The sequence below is a fragment of the Poeciliopsis prolifica genome, unplaced genomic scaffold (assembly GCF_027474105.1).
Source record: "Poeciliopsis prolifica strain line A6 unplaced genomic scaffold, Auburn_PproV2 SCAFFOLD011, whole genome shotgun sequence".
In the NCBI taxonomy this organism is placed as follows: domain Eukaryota; kingdom Metazoa; phylum Chordata; class Actinopteri; order Cyprinodontiformes; family Poeciliidae; genus Poeciliopsis; species Poeciliopsis prolifica.
The window spans coordinates 6,445,500-6,470,365 of NW_026562386.1; the positions used below are offsets into that span (position 1 = coordinate 6,445,500).

General features: G+C 37.2%; 1 protein-coding gene across 1 annotated transcript in view; it reads right to left on the minus strand.

The window, feature by feature from the left end:
• ush2a (Usher syndrome 2A (autosomal recessive, mild)) overlaps window positions 1–24,866 on the minus strand; it is a 182,954-nt gene that overhangs the window by 91,486 nt on the left and 66,602 nt on the right. The window contains 18 exon segments of the mRNA XM_055036528.1: window positions 183–330; window positions 1,770–1,925; window positions 3,650–3,797; window positions 4,682–4,839; window positions 8,999–9,146; window positions 9,232–9,394; window positions 12,128–12,287; window positions 13,129–13,214; window positions 14,646–14,721; window positions 15,687–15,827; window positions 17,886–18,074; window positions 19,918–19,998; window positions 20,716–20,940; window positions 21,361–21,640; window positions 21,745–21,875; window positions 22,351–22,539; window positions 23,597–23,698; window positions 24,132–24,258. Coding sequence (XP_054892503.1) covers window positions 183–330; window positions 1,770–1,925; window positions 3,650–3,797; window positions 4,682–4,839; window positions 8,999–9,146; window positions 9,232–9,394; window positions 12,128–12,287; window positions 13,129–13,214; window positions 14,646–14,721; window positions 15,687–15,827; window positions 17,886–18,074; window positions 19,918–19,998; window positions 20,716–20,940; window positions 21,361–21,640; window positions 21,745–21,875; window positions 22,351–22,539; window positions 23,597–23,698; window positions 24,132–24,258 — 2,708 coding nt within the window.

Consider the following 24,866-nt stretch of genomic DNA (forward strand, 5'->3'; position numbering starts at 1 on the left):
ATTTTTAGCACTTCGCTGGCACCTGGTGGACAGAGACACCCGTACTTATGCTTAATTAAATCAATTAATTAATTTTAACTGGATTGTAACATTAAGAAATTAATAACTTTCCTCCTAAGTTTAAAGTAGGTGTCCATATTTGTTTACTCAGTCATCTGTTCCAGAAGTTCAGGCTCTGTTACCTTATGATTGAGCTCTGTGGAGTCGTTCTCATGTGCAAGCTGTACAGCAGTGGGCCAGGCGCGTTGGAGTGGACAGGTGCAGACCATGACAAGTTCAGACTGGTGTTGGTTGCACTGACTAACGTCAGAGGTGACAATCCATCTGGGGCTAAAAAACAATTTTTGGAAGGTGAAAGAGAATTTACCAACACAACAACAACAAAAAAGTAAGAACAAGAAAAGATCAGTAATTAACACAACCATAGTTTGATCACTGCTGACTGTGTGATATGAGGGCTCTCTGATGCAGAAAGTGACCCTCCAATCAAATATAACTCTTCTGCAGCAACAGGACTGATTGCTGAAGACATCTTACTGCGAAAGTCCGATTGCAAAGACGGATCACAAATGAACACAGAAAATGTGGAAAAACACAACTGTACCTGACCAGCATAAATGATACTTTTAATGCAAATAAAACCACAAAAAACAGAGGAAATACCAAGGGTCACTAATTACAAAAGCATTATTTAAAAACTGCCTAAGAGATAAAAAACAGAAGAAAGAGTTGATACTACAATTAGAACTACAACATTTTTTATTTATTTTCTCTTTTTAAGAAACTGGACTTCAGATTTAATTTGGACCTCAGCTATTGCTGAACTTGTAGATAAAGATCTTTTTAAATGTACTGTATCTTTGTTCATTCTGGGGGTTTTTAAACATGTTTTTACAGCAGAAGAAGTATTTGATATTTCTAATGTATTCCAATTCGGTACTCTGTCTTTTCAAGAGAGATCCACAAGCAGATGAATGTTCATTCCTTCAATGTCCTCCTTTAATTAATTAAGAATTGTGTTTCTTTGCTTCTCACTCACATACACACACAAATCTGCACACATACCACACCCACACACACACGCACGCACACACACAGTTGAGCCTGTGTCTTTCTCATGCTGTGTTAGCAGGTACAATATCAGAGGTGTCACTAATCGTTTTAAACTATGCACTTTTATGTTCACTTCTTTCTCTCTGCTCTCCTCCTACTCTGCTCTTCTGTCTCTTGCTCGGCTATCTTCTCTCTGTTCTTTCGTGAAACAAGGACGCATCAAGACAGTTTGCCTTAAAGAAGTCTAAAGAGATGCCAGAGGCACAGAGGTAAAAAGAGAGATGGAAAGAGAGGAAACGTCTTGTATTTAAAATTTATACTTTCTTATGCCTTTGTTTTGAACTTGAACAGCAGAACTTTCCTAAGCCTGTCTTTTGTTGTTTCCTGACTAAAGTATAGGAGGAGAAAAGGGTGAATTCAGTGCTTTTAGCAGGATAGCTAACTTCATATTTACAGATTAGTGCTTTTCTTAGATTACACTTCTGAATAGACATTTATAAATCTGTACACTCTTTTGTGGAATCCATGTCATCCTGTATGCATTTTCTAACAGTTTTCTATGGCATCTCTTAGTTAAATTTGATGCTTTTTAGCATTTGATATGATACAAATTCAAAACAATCAGAATTTATTAATGAAATCGAACAATGGACATAACATCTCTTCAAAGATTTGCATTAAATTCCCATTCACTCTGGTTCCCAGACAATGCGTACCTGCTGGGGGTGTCGTGACATTGAGTGGCAGGCTCTCAACACACCCCTGTGTGTTACATCCTCTGATCCAGAAACTGTAGTTTGTGTAAGGCTCTAGGTCAGACACAGACAACCAAATGCCCGCTGCTGATCCTCCATCTAACACACCATGACCATCTAACGGATGACAAACACAGAAACAGAGACCTCTATATATAATGAAAAGAAAAACAGCAATATTGTTCATTTGCCATTTTAAATATGTTTTTTCTTCTACAGCACACAATTTAATGACAAATTGAGAGAATAGCACAATCACTGAGATTAATTTTACTAAATTAAAAGTAAAGGAAAACTCTGTGAATCTCTTCAAAATACCTGAGTGGACACTCATATGTAATCATTCAGCTGTATATAAACCAGTGGAGGAAGTTTACTTAAAAGAAACAGCAGGGTTTGCTCAATTAAAACAAGGTAGTGCTCTTCTCCTTCTGGACACTTTTATCCTTTGTCCATTCACTAATGTTGCTTCTTCACTTATTAATACAGTCTGTGTGTCAAATGTAAAACCTGTTTACGACTTGACTGTATGTTCTTTGAAATCTTTCAACTTTCAACTGAAGTTATATTTTGTCAGAGTCCAGCTTTTTTGTTTATCTATATGAATTTTGTTACTTCCAATTCTTCATACTTTAAATGCAATCATTGCTTCTTTTCTTCTGTCATGCAAATATTTGCAATATATATCCGTCTTTGTTGCTTTTACCAGCTTTACATTCCTCGATTGTCGCCGACCTAAAGTCACAGGCTATATCAAAAAACTTCAAAATATTTTCCGATACTACTCTGGTTTGATTACATCTTCTTACACCGTCCTATTTCGTGCCTGACTTTCCAAGTTTCCTTTGTTTGTTGGGAGTGTCTGCATTCATTCGTGTGTACAGCTCAGTCCATCTCGATGCATATTGTTCTGCTCTGCTCATCTTTGAAAGCTATGACAAAAACACTGAGTGCTTTTGAAACTGGAAATAACATTACTGTGCTCCCAGGCAATCAGCAAGTACCTTAGTCCCATATATCTACAGAGAACCAACATGTCAGTTATTGCTTTTCGTAAGGGTCACATACAGCGCCTCACCAAAGTATTCAAACACCTTTGAACTTGTTCACATTTTATGTTTTAATAACAAAACTCAATGTATATATTTTTAAATGATATATCAACATGAAGTAGCACACAAATGTGTAGAAAAATCATGAACAATTGAATTAAAAACATCTAATAAAAACTGAAAAGTGTGGTGAGCATTTTATATTCCGTCCCCAAATTATTAATAATTTGTAATTTATACTCAGTATGAATTTAGCCATTCTGCAAAGGCTTCAGAGGTTCATTACTGCTGGAAAAAAAGTTATAAAGAACCATAAAGCAGGATTAGAACATAAGACAACATCTTAAGCACTGAACATCTTCACTGCACAGTAGATCATTTGGAAATAAAATAAAGCACAATCACAAATCTACCAAAAGAGGACAATCTAAATTGAAAAGCAAAAAATTAATAGTACAAATCAGAGAAGTAGTCAAGAGGCCCATGGCAACTCTGGAGGAGCTGCAGACAGAGCAACAACTCAGGAACAAGACAAAGTTTAGGCATACACTTTTAGTAACCAGTAATCCATTGATTATTGTGACAACAAATCGAGTAATTGAATAAAAATTTATTAATGTAAAATATTGGTAAATCCTGCCATAGCAGCATTATTAATATCAGAGATCAGCATAAGCCCAAATTTTCATAATTGTATTTTTTTAACATTAACATTAAATTTCATTTTGTCTGTAAAAATATAAAATATACCCAGAAAGAAGTGAGATACTGTTACCCTTCAGGTGTCACCTTTGCTTTTGTAGTAAAGTGTGTAGCGGAGGTTTCCATTTGCTCGAGGAGGAGCAGTCCAGCGGGCTCTGAGAGATCTGGAGCTTTGATTGGTCAACTCCAGCAGCATGGGGCCTTCTGGGGCCATCTCTAATGTATGTGACTCCACCTCATTAAAAAAAATAAATTAAAGCATAGTTAGACCAGGTGTGCACACTCTCTGCACATACAAACTGTACAAGTTTACAGACAAAATAACTTTTTGTTCTAACAAATACTCTCTTAAATGCCATAAGGGGCTGGTCTGCATTATCTCAATCTTTAGTTTTTTTTAAATTTTGTAATCTTTTGTTCTTGCTCATTATTCTGACTCTCTACTCCATCATTCTCATTTAAATCTTATTCTCAAAACCTTCATTCTCAATTTCTTAACGTACTTTCACAGACTCCTCTTCTCTAGATTATCCCCTTTCTCTGCTGCTCTCCTGTTCTGCAGTGTCAGCTATTTCTTCTGGTGTTTGACAAATCGTGGCGTCCGTATCGGAAATATGCCTTAAAATCTGGCCTGTCGTCAGAGTCGTTGCTGAGAATGGAGTGGCATTTCCCACCAAATGTCACAGTCCCCACGCAACCCTCGTTATTGAGCTGAGAGAATCGATCACCTTTATGAGGCACAGTGACACACTGGCACACACATTCACTTTGTAGATGTCTAAGTGGAGTCCTCCATGGTCTATCTATGTTTTTCTTTCTCTTGTAGCAATATTCTGCTCTCTGGAAATCTGCTTTGCTCAGTTTCAATTCACCATCCGATGGAAGATTATTCAGCAAAAAGAGGATTTTATGACGCGTCCACTGCTCTAAATACCAGCTGTTGGTGGGAAAGCCGTACTAAATATTGTAGAACTGGACTTTTATGAACTCTATAAGTCTGGTGAATAAAAAGAAACACTTAAAAGAATTCAAACCGAATCCCTTATTGCAATTATTTGTAGAAAAATTGTTTTCTAATGTTCGGCCCTGAGCAGGTTTATAAATAAATGATTCACTGACCAGTGGTCCTTTGCCACAGCCCCGTGATGTGCAAGCCTGCAGTCTAACTACATGTCGGCTCCATGGAGAAAGTTCTTCCACTATGAAGAACCTCTTAGAGGAACTGGAGTTGAAAACAAGGACTCCATCCATCCAAAGACCATAGCTTGTTATAACACCTGTCAAAAGAGCATATACCGTTACAAAATGCAAGACAAAAAGGGAAAAAGCAACAGCAAACATTTAATGCCACTAAATGCACCCGGGTCATGTTTGTAAAGTCTAGTTTAGAAGTTTATTTTGGTATGCAGTTCTCATCAGCTGTTGGCTCCTCCTCACCTTCTGTCCATTCATCCAGGAATCAAGTCAAGAGTGGTTTAATGGAGTAACAGATCCCAGTGGGAAACCAAGATTCCTTAAAGTTCATTATGGGGGAGCAAAGGCAGGTCCAAGTGAGATTTGCAGGTAGAACCCTCAAAGATGAGGAGAATTCTTGCCAAATGGCTAAAATATTTTCAACAACTCCTTTCAATTTGGAGGAGCAGTGGTTCTACTCCAAGCTCCATTTAGATGAAAGCACTTGTCATTTTATCTATGAGCAACCAATGGAAAAAGCCAATGTCAGCTTCTACTGATCAGGATCTTGATTTTTTTTTTCTTTCGAGATGCGTCTCTTATGTGTGGATGAAGGTTTGAATGTTGAAACCTTGTACATTTAAACCTTCAAAAAGAGTATTACTTTTTGACTAGGCTCTTTTTTCAGTATTGCTCCAAATTACTGAGAACAAAGACTGAATCTCTGTCTTCTGAGGACCCAGAATGGACCCACACCAGGGTCTATTAATGGTTGAGAAATTAATAAATTCCCCAATTAAGATACAGGCTAAGCAACATATGCTGTTGGTCTTTCTTATTTACAGGATGACAGAAATCCTTCAACGTTTTGACCATAACAGACCAGTTTTAGACCATTTTTGCTCCCCTGACAGAGTACCTGGCCACTGAAGGCAGACATACGACTGGCAGATATTGAGCACACATGCAGCCACATCAGTTTCCCACAGTCAGAAACATATCATCAGAACAAGAGCTTACACGCATGCTGTTTAGATAATCAATTGGAATAAACAACTCCTCTCATTTGGATTACAATTTCAATCTGATTGAGCTGAACCCAATCAGAATCTTCCAATTGGGGTGACTCAGTACTTATTCCCCTTTAAATGTGCTATATAAAGACTACAAACAGAACTAGTGACAGAGGTAAGAAAAGGAAAAGGTCACCAGGAACGATCTTAATTGCAGCGATAGCTCTTGCCTTGGCCACAAGGACCAGATGTTTATTTAAAGCATTCTCACCCAAAGCACCAGCAACAAAATCCCCAGGAGACAAAGATGTAAACCTTGTCCCAAAACACAGCAAACAAAAATTCCTGTCATCTTTGTAACAGTTCTGCAATGGTGAAAGTCTGCCCCATTGTTCCACAGCCAAGATAAGAGCCACACTGCTTCTCCTGAACCCAAGTTTGAAAGATTTTCATCTTATTTCCAGCAAAATAAAGTAGGTGCTCCAAGGCAGGCTAATAACAGTGACCCTTCAGTGGTTGGAGAACTTTTCCTAAGATTTGGACCAACTCCCTCAACTGCCACTTAACATAAATAGAAAGACAGCATTAACATTAACGCAGCAAAGTTGACATTATAATCAGCATAATCACATTTGAATGTTTTAGTGATTAATTAACCTGTGATTAAAGAAACTACATACAAGACAATGGGTGCTTTGTTTTTAACATGTAACATTGTTTAATGGGCTGGACTTGATGAAATAAACTGAACTATGTATCACAAAGATGTTTATTTGACACATTTTACTAAATCATCTTATTCAATTGGCTGCATTTTCTCCTTCTCCTTAAACATCTATGTTCGCATCATACGTCTAAAACATCTATAAATTGTTTTAATTTTAACATGCTAGTTATAATCCATTAGTTGGGCCTGTATTCCCAAAAGACATCCACACGCAGTTTTCCAGTTTCATTGGTCACTTATACTGCATGGCAGTGTCCAGACTGTAAAGAATAAAAAGTGAAAAGTTGGCTTTGCAATGATGCAAAATGCATTCTGGTTCACTGAGTATGCAAATGAAAACTGACTTACAGGCTCCAGGCCTGCCAGTCAGTGTGTCCTACAGATGAAAACAGCACTGAAATGACAATTGTAACCAAAGGCGCTACACAGGATGAAGACCCAGAGAAGGACAGTGGTACAAAATTGAACACACACACACACGTGCATGCGCGCGCACACACAATTGAGTGTGTAAATAGGTGTGAAGACACAAACGCATTCACAGTCACACATTGATATACTCAGTTGAAAAAAGTCCACACATTTAATAACAACCCATATCTCAAACACACAATTACGTGACATTACATTCACCTAATAAAAGAATGAAACAGTACGAAGCCAAATGTGCCTTTCCTTAATAAAAATGCATACAGTAGGCTCAAAAGATCAGTGCTAAGAACTAAGGGTCCATTCTACTTTAATCATGTGTGGGTTTCATTATTGCTCAATACAGATATACACACCTATCACGAAAATGAAGACACAAAAACCCTACGGATGCAAGTTATCTGGGAAGCTCTTAATATGGCCAATCACATGCATGTGAGAGTGTGTGAATGTGTGCGGAGCACTGTATGTGCTTGTGTGCGTGAATAAGCCCATATCAGTATAGGCTGTAATAAAGACAGGTTGGGAAATGAAGCAGCGAATGCATAACAGGCTTATTTCCCCTCTTTGTCTGCGTGTTGCCCCGACCTAATCCCCGAGAGGATTATCCCCCACAAATCCCTGCGGAATTGCGGAGAAAGTGTGTGTGAGGGGGATGAGGGGGGCAGCGAGAAAATAACACAGGATATCACTCTGTAACCCATCATCATGCCTTTTATTAAATAAAAAAAGTCATTGGAAAATGGAACTGAGTATTTCTTCTTTCTTATTAGGAAAACATAAAGCTTTTTAAGTACAGGATAATACAGTAATCATCTTGCTTGTTATAAATTTCTGTCATCAGACGAGGAAAGCTTTCAGCAATTTATCCAGGTTAATGTGCATACATATCACAGGGTTTATGGTGCAAATACCTTAATGTGGGATTAGGCATAAAACACACACACACACACACGCACGCACGCACACACACACACACACACAACCCCCCCCCCACACACACGCACGCACGCACACACCTATCACATCACACACACATTACTGAATTGCATAAGCATGACATTAGTGTCTGATAATTTGTAGCATCTTCACAAACTTTATGTATAGAGTCTGTTAAATGGGATGGAAAAGACGGTGAAATGCTTAGATGGGTTTTAGCCATTAATCTGATTTATTGAGAGTTACTATTTATTATTGAAGCCTTTTTAAATGTATTATATTGTTATTAGTTGGTATCTCACTTGACATCAACTTTTAATGACTTCTGTGAAGAAGGTATATTTAATCTCTTAAGTCAGGCACAAAGAGCCTTATTTCACTTCGCTAAGATTTATAGTTTGTTCCACTGTTCTTTCTACTCTATCAACAGTTAGTCATTTCTGACCTACTGCTCCTTTTCAAAGAAATTGTGTTCATTTAGTTCATTTAGACTCTTGACGACAAGGAATTGAGAAAACAACATACAGGTTCTAATTGAACAAAAAATATAGTAAATAAAAAACAATGCTTTGAGCCTATGTAAAATGTAATAAAAAATGTTGTAGCCATTTCAATTCATCTTGCATTTACAGGATGCAAAATGAATGGTACAAAGTCAAACTAGGATGCCAGACTGTGCAAGTATTTGGGCTTCCAGCCTGCAGTTCTCTCTTCAGTCAAAAGGGAGCACTTTTCATCCACTTAAAGTATCTTGTTGAAGCTCCATCGTCTCACTCTTGCTCCCATTTAATCCTAATTTCAAACAGTTTGTTTTCCTAACCTTTCTCTGTCTCTGCCCGCTTCAGTTCCTCAAAAAGAAGGGGAAGCCCCTCCCAGGATTCCTTTTTTCAGCTCCTTACCTGTTTTGTCTTTATCTCAGGTGATTCCTCATACAGACAGATAGCTGTTCTCCTTTTGCACATTTTCCCTACTTGTTTTGTCAGAAAAGTTTCAAACTGTTTTAATGTGTCTAAATATATTGATATTGTTATATTGACTGATAACTTTTGTGAGAACTGTGTTGAGCTAAAAACTGCCTTCATTCCTCTGTCAACAATTTTGCATATTGGATGTATAGTTAACCAGAAAATGAGTGCATGACGCATGTCTTCTCACCATTTGGAGTCTCAGGAGGAGTCCAGCTGATGTTGAGTGAATGTGGAGACAGAGGGATGACGAGCGGAGCAGGAACATTCTCTGGGGTACTCTCCTCTGTCTGAATGTGGCTCCAGGGGCTTCTGGTGCACCCACCTCCTGTGCAGGCCTGTCAAGCACAAAAGCACACATGTGTACACACAAAAATAGAGATACAAAAAGTTTTTTAAATAATTACTATTAGGAGGACTCACAGCCACCATAACAGAATAAAATGTTCCTGGAGTTAGGCTGCGAAGTGTGTGTTCTTCAGCAGGTTCAGAGCTGTTGTAGGCCAGAATGGGCTCTGACCCATCAGATGACAATAAGACTGAGTAAAACCTCAAAACACCATTTATTTGCGAGGGACGTGACCACCTGGAAAGAGAGCAAAGCAAAAGCAAATACTAAAATTAAATGACACAAGGGCAAGGTTTCAGTGAGACATTTTATAAGATTTATTCTTTGGGATAGAGCTTTTGTATTCGAATTTTCAGTGCTGCTACATTAAACATGTTAGGTGGTTCAGTCAATTTTATTTATGGCTTTATTTATTTCATGTTATTATTCCTCTAATAATAATATTTCATATTATTTTTTTACTTATTTCTTTTTTGTGTGTACACATCAAATTTTTTTATTTTTGGACATTTTTTGTGCTAACAGCTTAACAGAACAATGTGGTGAGTCAGATTGCTTTACTGTGCCAGAGCAGTACGGCAGAACATTTTGTAGAGCATATTTATTCTTCAAAAAGAAAGAAGAAAATTATCACAGTATTGCTTAATAGGCAGCAACAAAGAGGGCGGCCCACCACATATTTAAAGAATAACTGATGACACGATTTATGTACCTGATATGGAGAGAACTACAACATGTGGTTCACATTGGTTCAAAACACTGCAGACCATGAGTGGGCATGGGCCAAAACACACCTCCATTACCACTTAAGCTCCAATAATCACACATTGCAATCAATGTCACTGATCACAGCCAAACAAATGATTCTGCCAACACTCAATTGACCACCCTCCAAAAAAATCCCACCAAAGAGACACAACTCCACCTAACTCTACGACCCCGACCCCAACTTAGGCCAAAGTAAATCGCTGACTCCCCGCAAACCTGAACTCTATCCCATGGAAACCTTATTCACAAACAGGCAGGACCCAGCATTTGAGACTACAAACCATCGTTTACACAGTTTTCCTCAGTGTCTTCTCTCCCTGTACGCTCCAGTTGTCTCATCTGCTAATTAACTTACCTGTCTTGCTTTCCAGTAATCAAGCTGCCCAGCATTTACAATAGTTTTTTTTAGTGGCACCAGTTATTCCAGTTGCTGCCATCGTGTGTCCCCATGTCCTCCCATAATGTATTTATTTAGATTTTTTTATTTAACTTGTAGTAAAGGCTATTTATTTTCGTCTCTTGCCTCTGCATTTGGATCCCCGCATGTCAGATGACAGAAAATACCTTGTCATACTTGGTAATATATTTGTAGACTTTATGTTAAAGTACTTCCAGTGATGATGTTTTCACTGAATAGAGACTTGACCTCCAAATGGCAAACCAGGCTCAGCAGGTTGAAATATGTTCGTTCTTCATTCAGGGGGTAGGGAAGGTTAAAATTTTACTGATGCTTCATCATAATGCCTCTCAATTAAAAATAAAAAGTGCGGTGCAGTCAAACGACTCCTAAATGTACCTACCAACAACTCAAGTACATGTAACTCGTTACTACCCACCTCTGAGAAAATATATTTTACTAGGGTTGCCATAAACCATTGTCTTGTCAGCAATTTTTAAGAGAAGGTAAGAAGACAATTTATGCATTGTTTCTTTTTCATTCTTTTCACTCGTCATGCAAATCCACTTATTTTCCTTTTCTACTTATTTCCTACTCGTCTTTCTTCCCTACATCGCTGTGACTGTTTTCCTATTTCTCCCCTATTTTTGTTTTTCTCACTTTTTCTCACAGCAGCTGTAGAGTGGTATTGATCAAGTATGATCTCTCAACCTCTTCCTATTACCAATGTGTGAACAAAGCAAAATACAACCTTCCCACACCTGATGCTATGTTGTTCAAAACATTGTAAGGGTTTAAGATGTAGATGTTCAGCAAGCAGGAACACACTCATGGATGGTAGATTCCAAGTTTATCTTTGTTACCAATTGATTTCTCAATCAGATTTACTCAGTGTAGTCACTGTTTTCTGTTAAATTAATATATTTTTTTAAATTAATGGCAATTCATTTGAACCCCTTTTAACAGGAGCAAGCAGTGAGCTCCGTGTTGAAAACTCTGGACATTGCTCCAGCTTCTGCCAATGAGCAGTCGACAAATGCTAAGTGCTATTAGCAGGTATGGAGGGATGCAGCGAGGGACAGTTTTTGTTGCAGTCAGTTTACAATGGAGGCTCATTTTTGAACCAGGTTGTTCCAATGCACTTCAATTCACTTGTGCATCAAAGTTGAAATGCTGTGTGGATATTATGGTAGAGAAGTCCCAACAGTGAGAGGAATGGTTTTCACATGGCAATTGAACACAATGAGTCCTTGATTATACTGCCCAACCTTAAATCCAACAAAAGGTGAGCATTTCTGCCAAGATGCTATCTGTTGGGATTGAATACTGTCATACTTAAGCTTCCAGAAAGATTAATTATTATATTCTTACACTCAAACATCAGGAATCATGGCAGGTAAACATGCTGGAAAAATACCAGAGATTTATCACAATAATTTTGGTCCAATCAGTCTGGGAAACACAACTGCAGGCCATTGGCGCTCTGTTGTCCATTTCTCTCTTTTATTTAATCTCTAGACAGCTTTTATAAAACATAACTAAAAAGGCTAAACGCTTATTATCACTTCCGAGAATATAAATCAGTCAATATCATTATTTAAGTAGATTCTTTTGGCTTGTAAATGTCTACATGCCATATGAAAATGCTAATGTTAAAAAGCTCAAAATGAAAATGTTATGCGTAACCCATTATTTATTGTGCTTTACGCGCCTGTCACTGTTGTCTGCTCTGAGCTCTGAGAGAGAATTTGCAATTACACATGTACAACATGTTGTGGGTGTGGGTGTGTTTTTGGTGTGCTTACTCCACCAATATACTCCGGGAGTCCAGCAGCGTAAGGCTTGGAGCACGCAGGGGACCAGGAGGAAGCTCAGAGGTCAGCGCTGTAACTTGTGAACTGTTGGTACAGCCCACTTTAGTGCAAGCACTCAGTATCAAGAAGTTAGTTGAGTACACACCAAGACCTAAAACACAAATACACATTCACTGAAAGTTACAAAAAAAAAGACACACACTGCCTGTTTATCTTACTGCGGATAAGAAACTCCAGCAGTTAGTTTTGCTCTTTTTTCTCAATCCTCCCTACTTTGTTCAAACTACTTTTCTTCGTTTCTGTTTGAAAATCACCCACCATCTGGCCCACTGTTGGAATCTTACCCTGAAACACAATCTATTCTTGCACATACCATGTAATTACAATATCCATAATCCTCCCAATCACAGTGAAAATCAGACACTCTACATTAATAACTCAGCATGGATGAGATGTGCTCTCACTCTTTCTTTGGCTTTCAAATATGCACACTTACATTTTTAAACATCAAGATGGTTTACTAATTGTGTTAACAAGTAGGTAAAATAAAAAAAATAATAAAAAACTTAAGCGTATCTTTCTGCAACAGAGTTTGTACACATCAATGTACGATGCTTTACGTGTTTCCTGTACGTATGTGTGTCTGTGTGCATTCATCTCCCTCTTTTTGGAGTATGCCTTCTCATTGGTTTTACATTTGTTTCATAGCCTCTTCAGGTATTTCCAAAAGCTGTAAAGGCAAATTGTGTGCATGTCTGTGCGCTAATGTTTAGTTTTCTTTGTTTCTCTGCCATTTCATTTTCATGTGTATGTTTAGCTTTCTTTTTGAAAGTGCTATTCCCTTGGTAAGGACTGAGACTCAGTCCTCTTTCAAATGCTAATCCCCCATTTTTGCTTTCCTGCACCCCTCACCCCCTTTTTTTCACTGATGCCCCATTCCCTCTACAGTCCCAGCTACAGCAAACACAAACACACTTTTTATTTTTTTTTACCAGTGATGTTGTGCTGACTGGTTTTCCCTCTGTAGACCATTTCACTGTTGTGATAGAGGAGGTATTCTGTAATGTCTCCATTTGGCCTATCAATAGAAAAAATAAATGAGGACAATATTTTTATGCATAATTTATACAGTTACAGGACCAACCTTTAGTGATACATTTTTTAAAGTTTTAAAACATTTCTAATGTATACTGGAGAAAAATTAAAACATCTCATAGAGAGAAACACAGATGTACTCTGGCGATAGTTCTCTCTCTCTCTTTAATTTTTCTAAATAGCTCTTTAATTTTCTGAGGGAGTCTTCCCAAGGAATCAATAAAGTACAAGTCTAAGTCTAAGTCTAGATAAGATCTTTGAGTGGTTTTCTGTTTCAATAGGTCCTTCATGAGGATGTTTAAAAATACTACTTTTGCACAGAATTGTAAGCTAGAAAATTCAAATCAGTTATCTTTGTCACATTGCATCATTTCGCGGTCTTTTTTTAAATTTGCTGTTGCACATATACGTTCCAGGATAGAAAGGAAATCTAGGCGGTTTGTTGCACTTCTTGTTAAAAAATCTTTGCCTAATTGTGTGTGCAAGCATCTTATGTTGAACAAACTCAACTCTGGTGGCACATTCATTCGGTTTAGACCTTGACAGATACTCACAGGCAACGTAAAAATTTAAATAAAATTATTTTTATTATTAAATCATTTAGTATTTTTCGGACTAAAAGCCGCTATTTTTTTCCCACGCTTTGAACCATGCGACTAATAGCCTGGTGTAGATTTTTCTCCAACCACCAGGGGGTGCTTTAGCAGGAAGTGAATCATTGGAAGTCAAAATCATAAATCAAAGAATGTGCTGATTTTCATTTAGAACATGTACGTAAATTCAGCAGTTTCTGCTGGATTAAAAAATCCAGCAGATTTATTAAGGATGCCGCTCTGTTGTGGCTTTTATATGTACGTTTCTAGTTTTTTGGTTTTTTTAAACTTTGTAGATGCGGCTTATGGTGAGGTGCATTCTATAGTCCAGAAAATATGGCACATTCAAATAAAGTTTGACAATTTTGTGCAAGGCAAAAGTACTACAAACTGAGTTTTTCTTTTTCTTTTTTTCACAATAAAGTAAAGATTTTAAGAAAGTAAAACAACTTGCTAAAATTTCATCTACAGGAAAACTTTACATGAAATAACATCAAACTCAAAGAAAAAGTCAAAAAAATTGAAAGCACAATATTTGTGTCAATACCATTTCTTCAGGGTGTGACCTCCTTATGTTAGTGTGTAACAAAAATTTTAATCTAATGCTCATTGTTAAAAAGAATTATGTTAATGATGCATTCAGTTAGCCAAAAATACATTTCTTGGGTATCAATCAACCGGGAAGGGGGAGAAAAAGAAGTACAGTAAGATATAGACCAGGGTGTTAGATACAAATTAGATATAATTAAAATAGATTACCTAGGCATATGATTTGTGACGTTAGAGGAAAAATGAGGCAGATGAGAATGTTTTTTTTTTACCTTGCTGGAGGTTCCCAGGTTAAATACAAAGTGGAAGGAGATGCAACCACAAATGGAGGAGAGACCACATCTGGAACTGAAATTGCACTTAAATGAAAATGTATCCACATATATACATATGCAGATATTTTGGTTCATTCAATTAAAAAAAAGAAAAAAGAAAAAAAAGAAGGTGGTCATAAGTTTTGTAGGAATACAAGGTATACTCATTTGTAGGTTTTCACTTATGCCCAATCTTTTATTCACAAAGTTCTGGAAAACTTAATGGTCAAAAACCGGAAAGCAAAAAAAGCAAAAAAATGAAAAAAAAAAAGTTGCTCAAAACACCATTTTTATTTGCAAGTATCATTTATTTATAAATGATGAATAAATGCCACTAAATATTTTTGAAAGCTTGATCAGTATCATCTGTGTCAGTGATGTGAAGCCGTAAGACTGAAGAACAATATATGAAAAGCTTCATATTTTATGTGATGCAGGTGTCTCTGATATATTAACAGGAGGTAAAGAAAATGTTCTCATGGGGGAGTGAAATTGTGCCGCACAGTAAGCATTAATGAAAAGAATTTTAAATACGTTTTCTTTCCTGGAGACTCTCTGACATGTTTCAGTGCTTTAACATTTTGCTCTGTAGAAATCAATACAGTAATCTGTTTCTTCCCTTTAGCGTCACATTGATTTTTGCTGTCTCTGTACTGACCCCTGCCGTCACATTATCTCCCCAACAAGGCTGGTTACTCCTACACAGATTAATGCAGCAACTGAAAAAATGAAGAAAAATCTTTGCCTCTCCCAGTCGAGTTTATATTTCTTTATAATCTTTTAAAATCTATATTGTCATCTTTTGTTAAGCTGTTTTGCACACAAAGTGCTTCATTCTTTTTAAATTTTCCATCTCTCATTGAGCCATCCTTGTTTTAATTTGTCTATCTTTTTTCTAAAATTAATTTTTAGTTAATTCATAACGCTTTAAAAAATACAGATAAACTGAAAAAAGATGCTCACATATGAACAGAAAATTTGTATTTGTGCATTTCTCACCTTCTTCTGGGGTTTTGAAGCTTGATCTTACATCACCGTCATCATCACTGTTGCCAACAGGACTCTCAGTGCATCCTGCAGGACTGCATGCACTTACAGTGACAATGTACTGGGTTGATGGAGTCAGACCAGTTATCACACCTGAAGAAGAGTGGAAAAGTTGTGAAGTAAAGCGTGTAGATAAGGAACGGTATCTATAAACAAATCTAACTTTGGACAAGCACCAATCCGCTTCACTTTATGTGGTAGAAATCATCTGGTATGAGTCAGGGAAAGTCAGCGATTTGATCAAATCAATAAACACATCTGGAGGGAGGAGGGATGGGTTATTACCTGGCTAACTGAGCCTTAAGTGTGCTACTTTCATTGACAAATTAGCTCAACTTGAGCAATTAGAAGCCATTGTTACATGGTAAAAACACTCCGTTCAACACTCCTGTCCCTCGGTCCCAACATCCTCGACGTGATTAGACGTACTCCGCCTCTTTTCAATAACTGGACCGATGGATGGAATACTTTTCAGAAGCAGAGCATTGCATCCTACATAATCAGGACCTTTTAAAGCTGAACCAGTGGAGTCGGAGTTAGAAGTCCACATTTCATTCACATTTTAATTGCCACACCTCAAATCAATCAAATCAACCCACTGGAGGTTAAATAGTGTCTCTTTGTAAAGACAATTAACTTCAAAGGGAATGTATACTTTAAGACCCCTTAATACTAAACATGCCTTAACTGGATTATTTTATTCTGTATAAAGCATAACTCCAAAGTCTATATCCAAATGGCTTGAAAGTGTGCTTTAAATACGTTTTTTTTCCTGTGTGGTACTGTTGCTAAGCAAATTTGCAGTGCTTGGCAAACAGACCCGGCCGATTCTAATTGTTAAGCTTTACTCGTCTCTCTGATGTTTTTTAATTTAGCAGTCTTGGCCTCCGTCACTCCTTTATGCATTTCCAAAGTCACTTTTTTTACATTGTCTGTTTTCTCTTCCACTCCTCCCCACTCCACTTTCTGCCTTTTGTGCTCAATCACCCTGCACTCGTCTATTTTCCTCACTCTCTCTCAGTGTTACCCATGTCTTTTAATTCAATTAGGGGGCCAGGGCCCCACTCTGCTGCTATTACACCCTCATTTGCTTTCTGTGTTTTTTAGCCATCGGTGTAATTCTCCAGTCAGGTGTCGAGGCTATCATAAATTAAGAAGGAGCCTTATCACAGTGGACTAAATGTCTGGAAAAGAGAGGGGGAGGGAATAAGGACCAGCAACACAGACACTGGAGAAGACAGAGGCAGCAAGCTCATCATCATATTTGCCTAGAGACATAGCAGCGTGGATGAGAGGGGGGACGAATCGCAGGACTGGACGCAGACATCATCTTCATCATAAAAGACGAAGTGGGGAAAGATAGAAAAGTGAGCAACAGCAAGAGAGAGGGACGAAAAGGAGTGATGCCAGGGAATGAGATCACTGTGAGAGTCCTGAGTGTCTTGTTCCAAATGGAGACAGTCTCCTAAAGCTGGAGGCAGGCCAATGAGTCATTAACGGGTTTAGCTGGAACATCGTGGATGTATGTGTGTTATCATGAAAAGACAAGGGAGAAATTAAAATAGGATGTCTTTTCATATCGGGCCAGAAAGGTTCTTACAGGTGCATGAGAACTCCCACGAATCAACAGCAACAGGTTTAACAGAACTGAATAAAAGTTCAAGCTTAAATCAAAATACATGCATGTTTTGATGTCATTTTTGAAAAGAGTAAGATTGACTGTGATCAGTGTCATAAACTTGTGATTAGATTGGAGACAGCAACAAAAATGGCATCAGCCATAACTAGCAGATTCTGTTGACAGCCCAGAAAATCACATCTTAAAACAGTATTAAAACTGCCTGTTACCTTTTGTCTGTAGTTTACTTTAGCCCTGGTTTGTAAATGTCTATGTTAATATGTTGGTAGAGTGCAGTGCTGAAACTTTTGTTTACATTCATGTTTTACTTAGCCTTCTTCACATTGCCTCCTTTCCCACTTTCCAACAAGAGATCCCACCTTTTATTTGTATAAAGTTTAGAAAGAAATGTGTAGAAACAAGTCTAAATGCATAGCTGTGCACAAAGAAAACCTTAAAATTGCACAAAGGTGGGACTACAATATAACTTAAATGTCCAGAAATAAATTAGAGGGTGAAAATATGTGCTTTACCTGTGAAATTTCCATTAGCCAGGTACGTGGCTGTGATAGGTGGCACTTCTGGATGGTCCTTATTATACGCTTTCAGCTCATATCTGTCAATAAGTCCTCGGACTTCACCTGTGGGCGGTAACCACCTCACCTCAGCACTAAAGCCGCTGTTACTCTCCACTGTGGCTGGAGGTGGTACAGATGTAGGAACTAGACATTTTACAGAAGAAATGATCAAAATGAAAGAAGACTGTCAGAATCAGATTAGTGTTGATAGATAATATTTTAGAGAGAAGCTTAAAACCGAATCTCCACGAATCAGAATTTGACCATTAAGTTATTACATTTAAAAAAATTTAACTCAAAAATGATGTTTCTCATGAATGTAGCAGATGAATATTTGAAATGTAATAAGTTGGAGAAATTGTTCACAACGTCATTTTTTACACATTAACTCTTTTTCACAATATCTAAAAATCACCTCAAGCAAGCATAAAAACTTTTTAGCAAAATTTAGGACGCTTTTAAAACTTTTGCTGTTTCCATCAACTTTTTCTAATGCGACACTTCAAAATAAAATAAAAACCTTGATGGAAATACAACTAGAAACACTTGTTAATGTGTTAAAGTTATTTGTGTTAAATAATAGTTTAAACTATAAGTTGATTTTTCTTTTTGACTGTCTTAGGACTTCATCTAGAGACAATCAAGGGCTGTTTTAAGAAATATATTTGTATAGTTCAGCAGAATGGGTCATTTTTTCTGCTTGAAAATCTCCAATAAAAACAAAATAAAAGAAATATGTCACTTTGTGGAATAAATCTATATACATGAGTTTCACTTTTTGAGCTGAATCCCCCTCAAAACTTTCTAATGATATTACTGTGATGCACCTACAGGTATTACCACAAGCACAAGTCAAGTCAAACCTCAAGAGAAAAGTATATAAATACAAAAAACAGAAACAACAGGTAGACGGCACATGAGATTAAAGAAAAAGCTTTCCCCATCTCTCTGTATTTAATAGGCTCAGTAAATCATGCCTAACCATTAGCATAAATGGTATTTATGAGAGTAGTAACTTTTTCAGCACTGATTTAATACAGCCAGCTATTCATTCGTGGCTATATTTCACAGCATTCAGCTTCCCACCTTTTCCCTGTTGGCTTTTTTCCGGACATCATGAGCCACTGAGGGAGGTCCATCCAGGTCTCCTTTTTCTACTCCCTTGTGATCTTCGTCACTGTCGTGTTTTGTTTTCAGCCATTACTTGATATTTCGTCAGCACCTGTTTTTATCCCTAATTATCTGCTTTGTTCCTCATGGCATTTTAATTTTTTATCCATTAGTCATTTAATTCTTTCATTATTGTACTTGTGTCTTTTTAAATGATCCAATTAGTCACTCATGTTCATTGCAATATCTTTTTGTTTATGTTCATAATTTTTCCTCTCTATCACTCAATCGCCTTGCGCATTTCTTTATCCCCTCCCTTCTTGTTGTGTAAGTTTAATTTAAATTAATGCTAAATTGTTGGATTCCTTCCCTCCTCCTTCATTTTGTTAGTTCTTACCTCCCTAATCTCTCGTTGTCCTTTATTTCTTCCTGTTTTTAGCACTTTCTCCCTCTCTTCAATTCATCTACCTCTCTCTCTGGTCATAGGATGGCTTTCTGAGACCTACTAGTGTATCGTTCACTACTAACGAGCAGCTTTATATTACACCAGGGACCATATAGGCCATTCTGGGTTAACAGCCTTTTACTGTGATGCCCTTTATAGAGGCCTTATCAATCTCTTATACCGTCAGACCCTAGTTATATCAATGGCCTTCAATAAGGCTAACACGCTGTACAAGATAATGCTGAAAAATATTTTAAGGTTGAAGAAGAATTGCAAATTTCAACACAGAAGACAAAGCAGAAACTCAAGAAAGAAATACCTGATGTACTTTATGCAAATACTGTGTACAAATTAGACCATACTTAATAATTACAAGTGCATGCTATACAACCATCATCTTTGCACATTACTACTACTACAGTGATGTCATACCTTTGCCATGACTCCGTCCTCTTTGCCATGGTGACGCTGCCAAACCTCCTGGAGCCAAGGCAACAAACCTGTACAGGTACTCTAAAAACACAGACATGAGACAGACAGAGCATATTGATTCTGATCAGATACAACGCATCTAAAAAAGTGCTTAGAACACATGTTTTCAAAACTAACCCTAAACTTACTGGTTTCGGAGATATTTTCTTGCAGTAATCTTCCAGACTTAGTTCACAAATACCCAGAAATATTTTTACACATTGCTTAAAAATCTCCAGATGTAAATAAGCATTACATTTCGAACTAAGTTTGAAGCACCCATAACTCCTGGACTAATTAAAAGTAACTCAGTACTACCACTATCATTTACAGCATGTGTTTGTCTAGTGTTTGTAAATGGCCAGGTAATATTTCTTTACAGTACAAGAGAATTGACAAAGATTATTCCCAAAGCAGCACCAACAAAAAAATTTCAATTTTTGTGCTCTATTTTGCTGACAAGCTTTATGCAGATGCTGAATTTTCCAGAAGGACTTTCCACTGCCAAAAGTACCAATACTAAGTTTAATGTGCATATAAAAGACGACCTAACCAAATATTAAGTGCACGTGTAATTTTTGGTTTTTAATAGCTTCAAACCACAATAATCCGAAAATAAAAGAAATAAACTCTTAAATTGTGTCACTCTGTTGATTAAGTTGACACAGAACATAAGTTTAACTTTTTAAAATAAACTCGCAGAACTTTAGATATTTACATTTCACAACATGCCTGTGAAAGAAAAATGCACATCATTACCTGTGAAAGGCAACAAACTATAATCTGTGGCTTGTGTCTGTCTCCCAGTGTACACAAGCACAGAATCGTTTCCTCTGCAGTTAAACCGGCTTTCAGTGGTAGGACAGCCGTCTAAGTTGACTCGAACAGATCGGCGGTAAGCAACCGAGAGATTAATACTTCGACTGACAGGAGGGGTTCTTTCATCACTGCGAACAGTTAGACCCCGAATGCAACCTCCAAGCCCTGTTAAAGAAACCAAACAAACAAAAGGAGCAGAATGTGTCATGAGTACTGTAAATACATGGACGATCCCATTTTGGTTTGATTTGAGTTGTATTGTTCTTCACTTAGTTCTACATATTTCTCATCATACAACACACTCCCAATTATTTCTGAGTGATTATGTTATTGGAATACTTGAAAATAAGTTGAACTTAGGGAAAATAAACTTCCAATACCTCCATGATTTGTCAGTGTGTCTTACAAGAAGAAACCTCACAGAAAGAAAACCAAAATCATGGGGCTCCCTAACGAATGAAAACTTTGTAAAGAAATATTAGGTGATTCCAGAGAATAGAACTAAAGCTGCCAAGAATATTAATAAAACAGTCACAGCTCAAAACAAATTCAACTTTGAACACCTGATATTTTTATGCAGCTTACCATGTTTGTGACTTTGACCATTAAGACCAGGATGTGAGAGTTCAATGGGCACGCCACCCAAATACAGAGGAGAATTGACTCTCAATCTTGCTGGCTCTCCCACTTCCCACATTTCCTCGGCCCAATCACCCACTGCAGCAGAGATGAGGGAGCCCTGTCTTGCAAGTGACAACTGTTTCCAGTCTCCATCGCAGTAGCTAAGTCCAACCCACATGCGGAGTTCAGTTGCACGGCCACCGGACGCAAGAATGAAGGACAAGAGACCGGCTTCCAGCTCTACCTGGAAAAAAAACAAAACAAAACAAGAAGGTTGAAATTACAGATAAATATCAAAGTTAGTCTTTCTTCTTAAAATTGTATCTTGAACTGAGTCCATTATCTCACAAGCATGTAATCTTTGGTTTGTGTGCTGTATGCAAACAGCAATAGTGCACTGAGCTGGTCAGTTCTGAAATCCATTAAAATGTCAAAGTTATGTCCTCCACTGAAAACACCTGTGTCCAACTCCAAGTAACCTGCAAGTATACAAAGTATGTAATTAGTACCAAAATGTATTTGTATAACAAGAAAACATGTAAAATTTGAAAGATAGAATATCTTTTAGGGTCTGAACAATTTAATCATACTCTGAAAGAGACTGAATAAGCAAATAATTCTTACAAAGCATTTAAAAAAAATTAACTAATGAACTTGATCTTGAGACAGAGAACAATTATCTTATGTTTCCTAAGAAGCAGCAAGCTCATTACACTGTCGCTAGCAGCAAGCGTTGCATTGAGATAAGAAACAGGAGAGGTGTATTTGGACACTAAAGACAAATTAAATGTTGACAGTTTGACTGTTTACATGGTATTTTGTCCCTCATTATTTCATATACCTTGTTCGATGTTTCTATATCATAACGTATGTTATGTGCTTTAGCTTGAAAAGGAAAAGGAAAAAAAAACAAACAAACATAAATCAACTAAGAAATGAAAAGCATAATCCTACCATCACCCAGAAAATGGACTCCTTTTACAGTTTGAAGAGGACATCCCTCCCAGCTTTCATACACTCCCACCTTCTTGGTGGCTTTTTTCCAATCCAGTTTTTCCCATTCCTCTGCAGGACTGTCACTCATCTTTAAACTTATGTCTCTGAGGCAGCCAGAGAAGCCCCTCCGAACCAGCCGGGTGTCCCCTGGAAAGACAGACTAACACTGTTAGCCTTACCACCAGCACAAAAGACAATTACAAAGCACAGTTTTAGGTCGAAGTTTTGGATTGACTTCTCATCTTATTTTTTATAAAAGAAAAATTTATCTATTAATTGGGAGGAGTCGAGGGGCCATAGTGCATCAGTTGAACAACACAGAATTTCAACAATTTGTGCAAGGATGAATTGGGTGCACAGGTTTGAAATTCTTGAGCGTTTTCTCAAATCTCTACAGGGTCACGATTATGCATCACTGCTCAAATATCCCACAAGTTGAATCTCAGTAATGGCTTTTATGGAACAATTGTCAAGCTTATAGCATAATACCAGATAAATATATAACCACTGTGCTGGACATAAGTGTAGTTCACATAATTTTAATATTAGGTTAGAGTCAGGGCTCTGAGAAGACCATTCCAGAAGTTTAATCATATTTTAATCCTACTTTGTGCACGCCAGCAACTATAGAAGTTGACCTGTTTGAACACTCAATTACTACCACAGTTTTAATAAGTTGTTTTGTGATTTAAGGTGAAAAATTTGGAAGCATCTCAGTCGAGCTTGAAAATGTATTATACTGGTCAATCCAGTGATTGCTGTCAAAAAATAGTTTTAAACTGGCTCATATAAACTTCCAACTAAACTCAATCTTCATCACCATCGAGAAGTTAATTGGCCTCGAGACATTCTGTATCCTTCAGGTCTACAGATTTCTGTGAATGAATTGACAATATATGAGGAAAATCCACAATAAATTTTATCTTATCTCAATTGTTATCATTAAAAATCATTGAAGTTATATGCTGTATAATCCCTTTGACCTTGGCAACAAAATGGCTTAAATTCATAATGAAAAACTCAAGTTTAATTTGGTAATTAAAATCATACATAGTGGGCAGATATAAATAGCAACTGTATATATTCATTGTAAAAAGAAACAAAGGTTTTGCTCTTCATAGCATAAAACATTAATTTAAAGCTACACTTATGCTGTAAAAATGACAACTGGCATAAAAAGCCTAAATAATGACTTGAGCTTCACCTGAATCATTTCTTAGAAGAGCAAAATCTTCTGGCAGGCCTCCAATGAACAGTCCCATGTTTTCCCCAATGATGCTGCTCCCACTGGAAGCTGATGCACTTCCTGGGAGAGGTGAATGTAGGGAATACATGCAAAGTAAAAGAGCAGAACAGGACAGCAATAAGGATTTACAGTTCAGGCTTGTTTAGCTAACAATGACGCCTATGTGCACTGATGTATGTGGTGACTACTTTACGTATACATTTGTCTTCAAAGCATTTGAGTTTCTTGGAAAACCACTAAATAAAATGCACTTCAAAACTTAAATTAAATTGACTTAACATCAGTATTAGAAAGGAAAAACAGCAGAAGTGGCAAAAAATAACACATAAAAACAGTTTTTTGTTTCTTTGGACCTCACAGTAATTTGGGATTTACTTTGAGTAAAAATACTCAGATTCACACAATCCACATTTAGACTTATACCCAAGTCATATTTAAACACTGAGAAGCATGCTATACCATCCATACATTTACAAATACATAAAATAGTTACCGCTATATTGGAGGTTGATAGTGATTGTTCCCACAGCCCTTTGCCTCGTTGCTACTATATTGTGCCACTGGCCATCATTGTAGCGCCGATTTCCATCACCGTGTACACCTACAGCCACTGCTGAACCCTATAAACAAAAATAAAAATGCATAAACAAGCAATATGGGCAAGACCTTAAAATGTTTTTGTAAACATTGACTAAAGGTCTATGGATTTTAGAGCAATTACCAAAGTTAATCTACAAACTTCAAGCAAAAGCAGAACCCTTGCTTCGTCTTTGAGGATTGATCCCAAATACAACCACGACACAAGAAGGACACAAACGTGTACACATAATGATCAAAGTGCTGTTACGGAGCTTTTTGCTAGCTATTACGTATGACATCATTGTTCTGATCAGCTTTTAGTAGCAAGTAGGTAAGGAGCAATATACTAAAACAAAAAAACCACATAAATGTGAATAAACACAAACACACAGTGATGAAGATTTAATGATGAGATCAATAAATGTATGAATGCCAGACCATATCAGCGTCTGACATCTTTACTGCTACCGCTACACAGCTCAAGTTAACGAGATAACACAGAAGGAGTCTGTTTACCTCTTTTTGCTCACCTCTCACAAATGTACAGAAACACTTGTTTAATTACTTGACTGGGAACTACTAGCTGTGAAATTATACACTCAAACCTCCCAGAAACGTCTGTTAAAGTGCCCTTGAGCAAGACATTTAG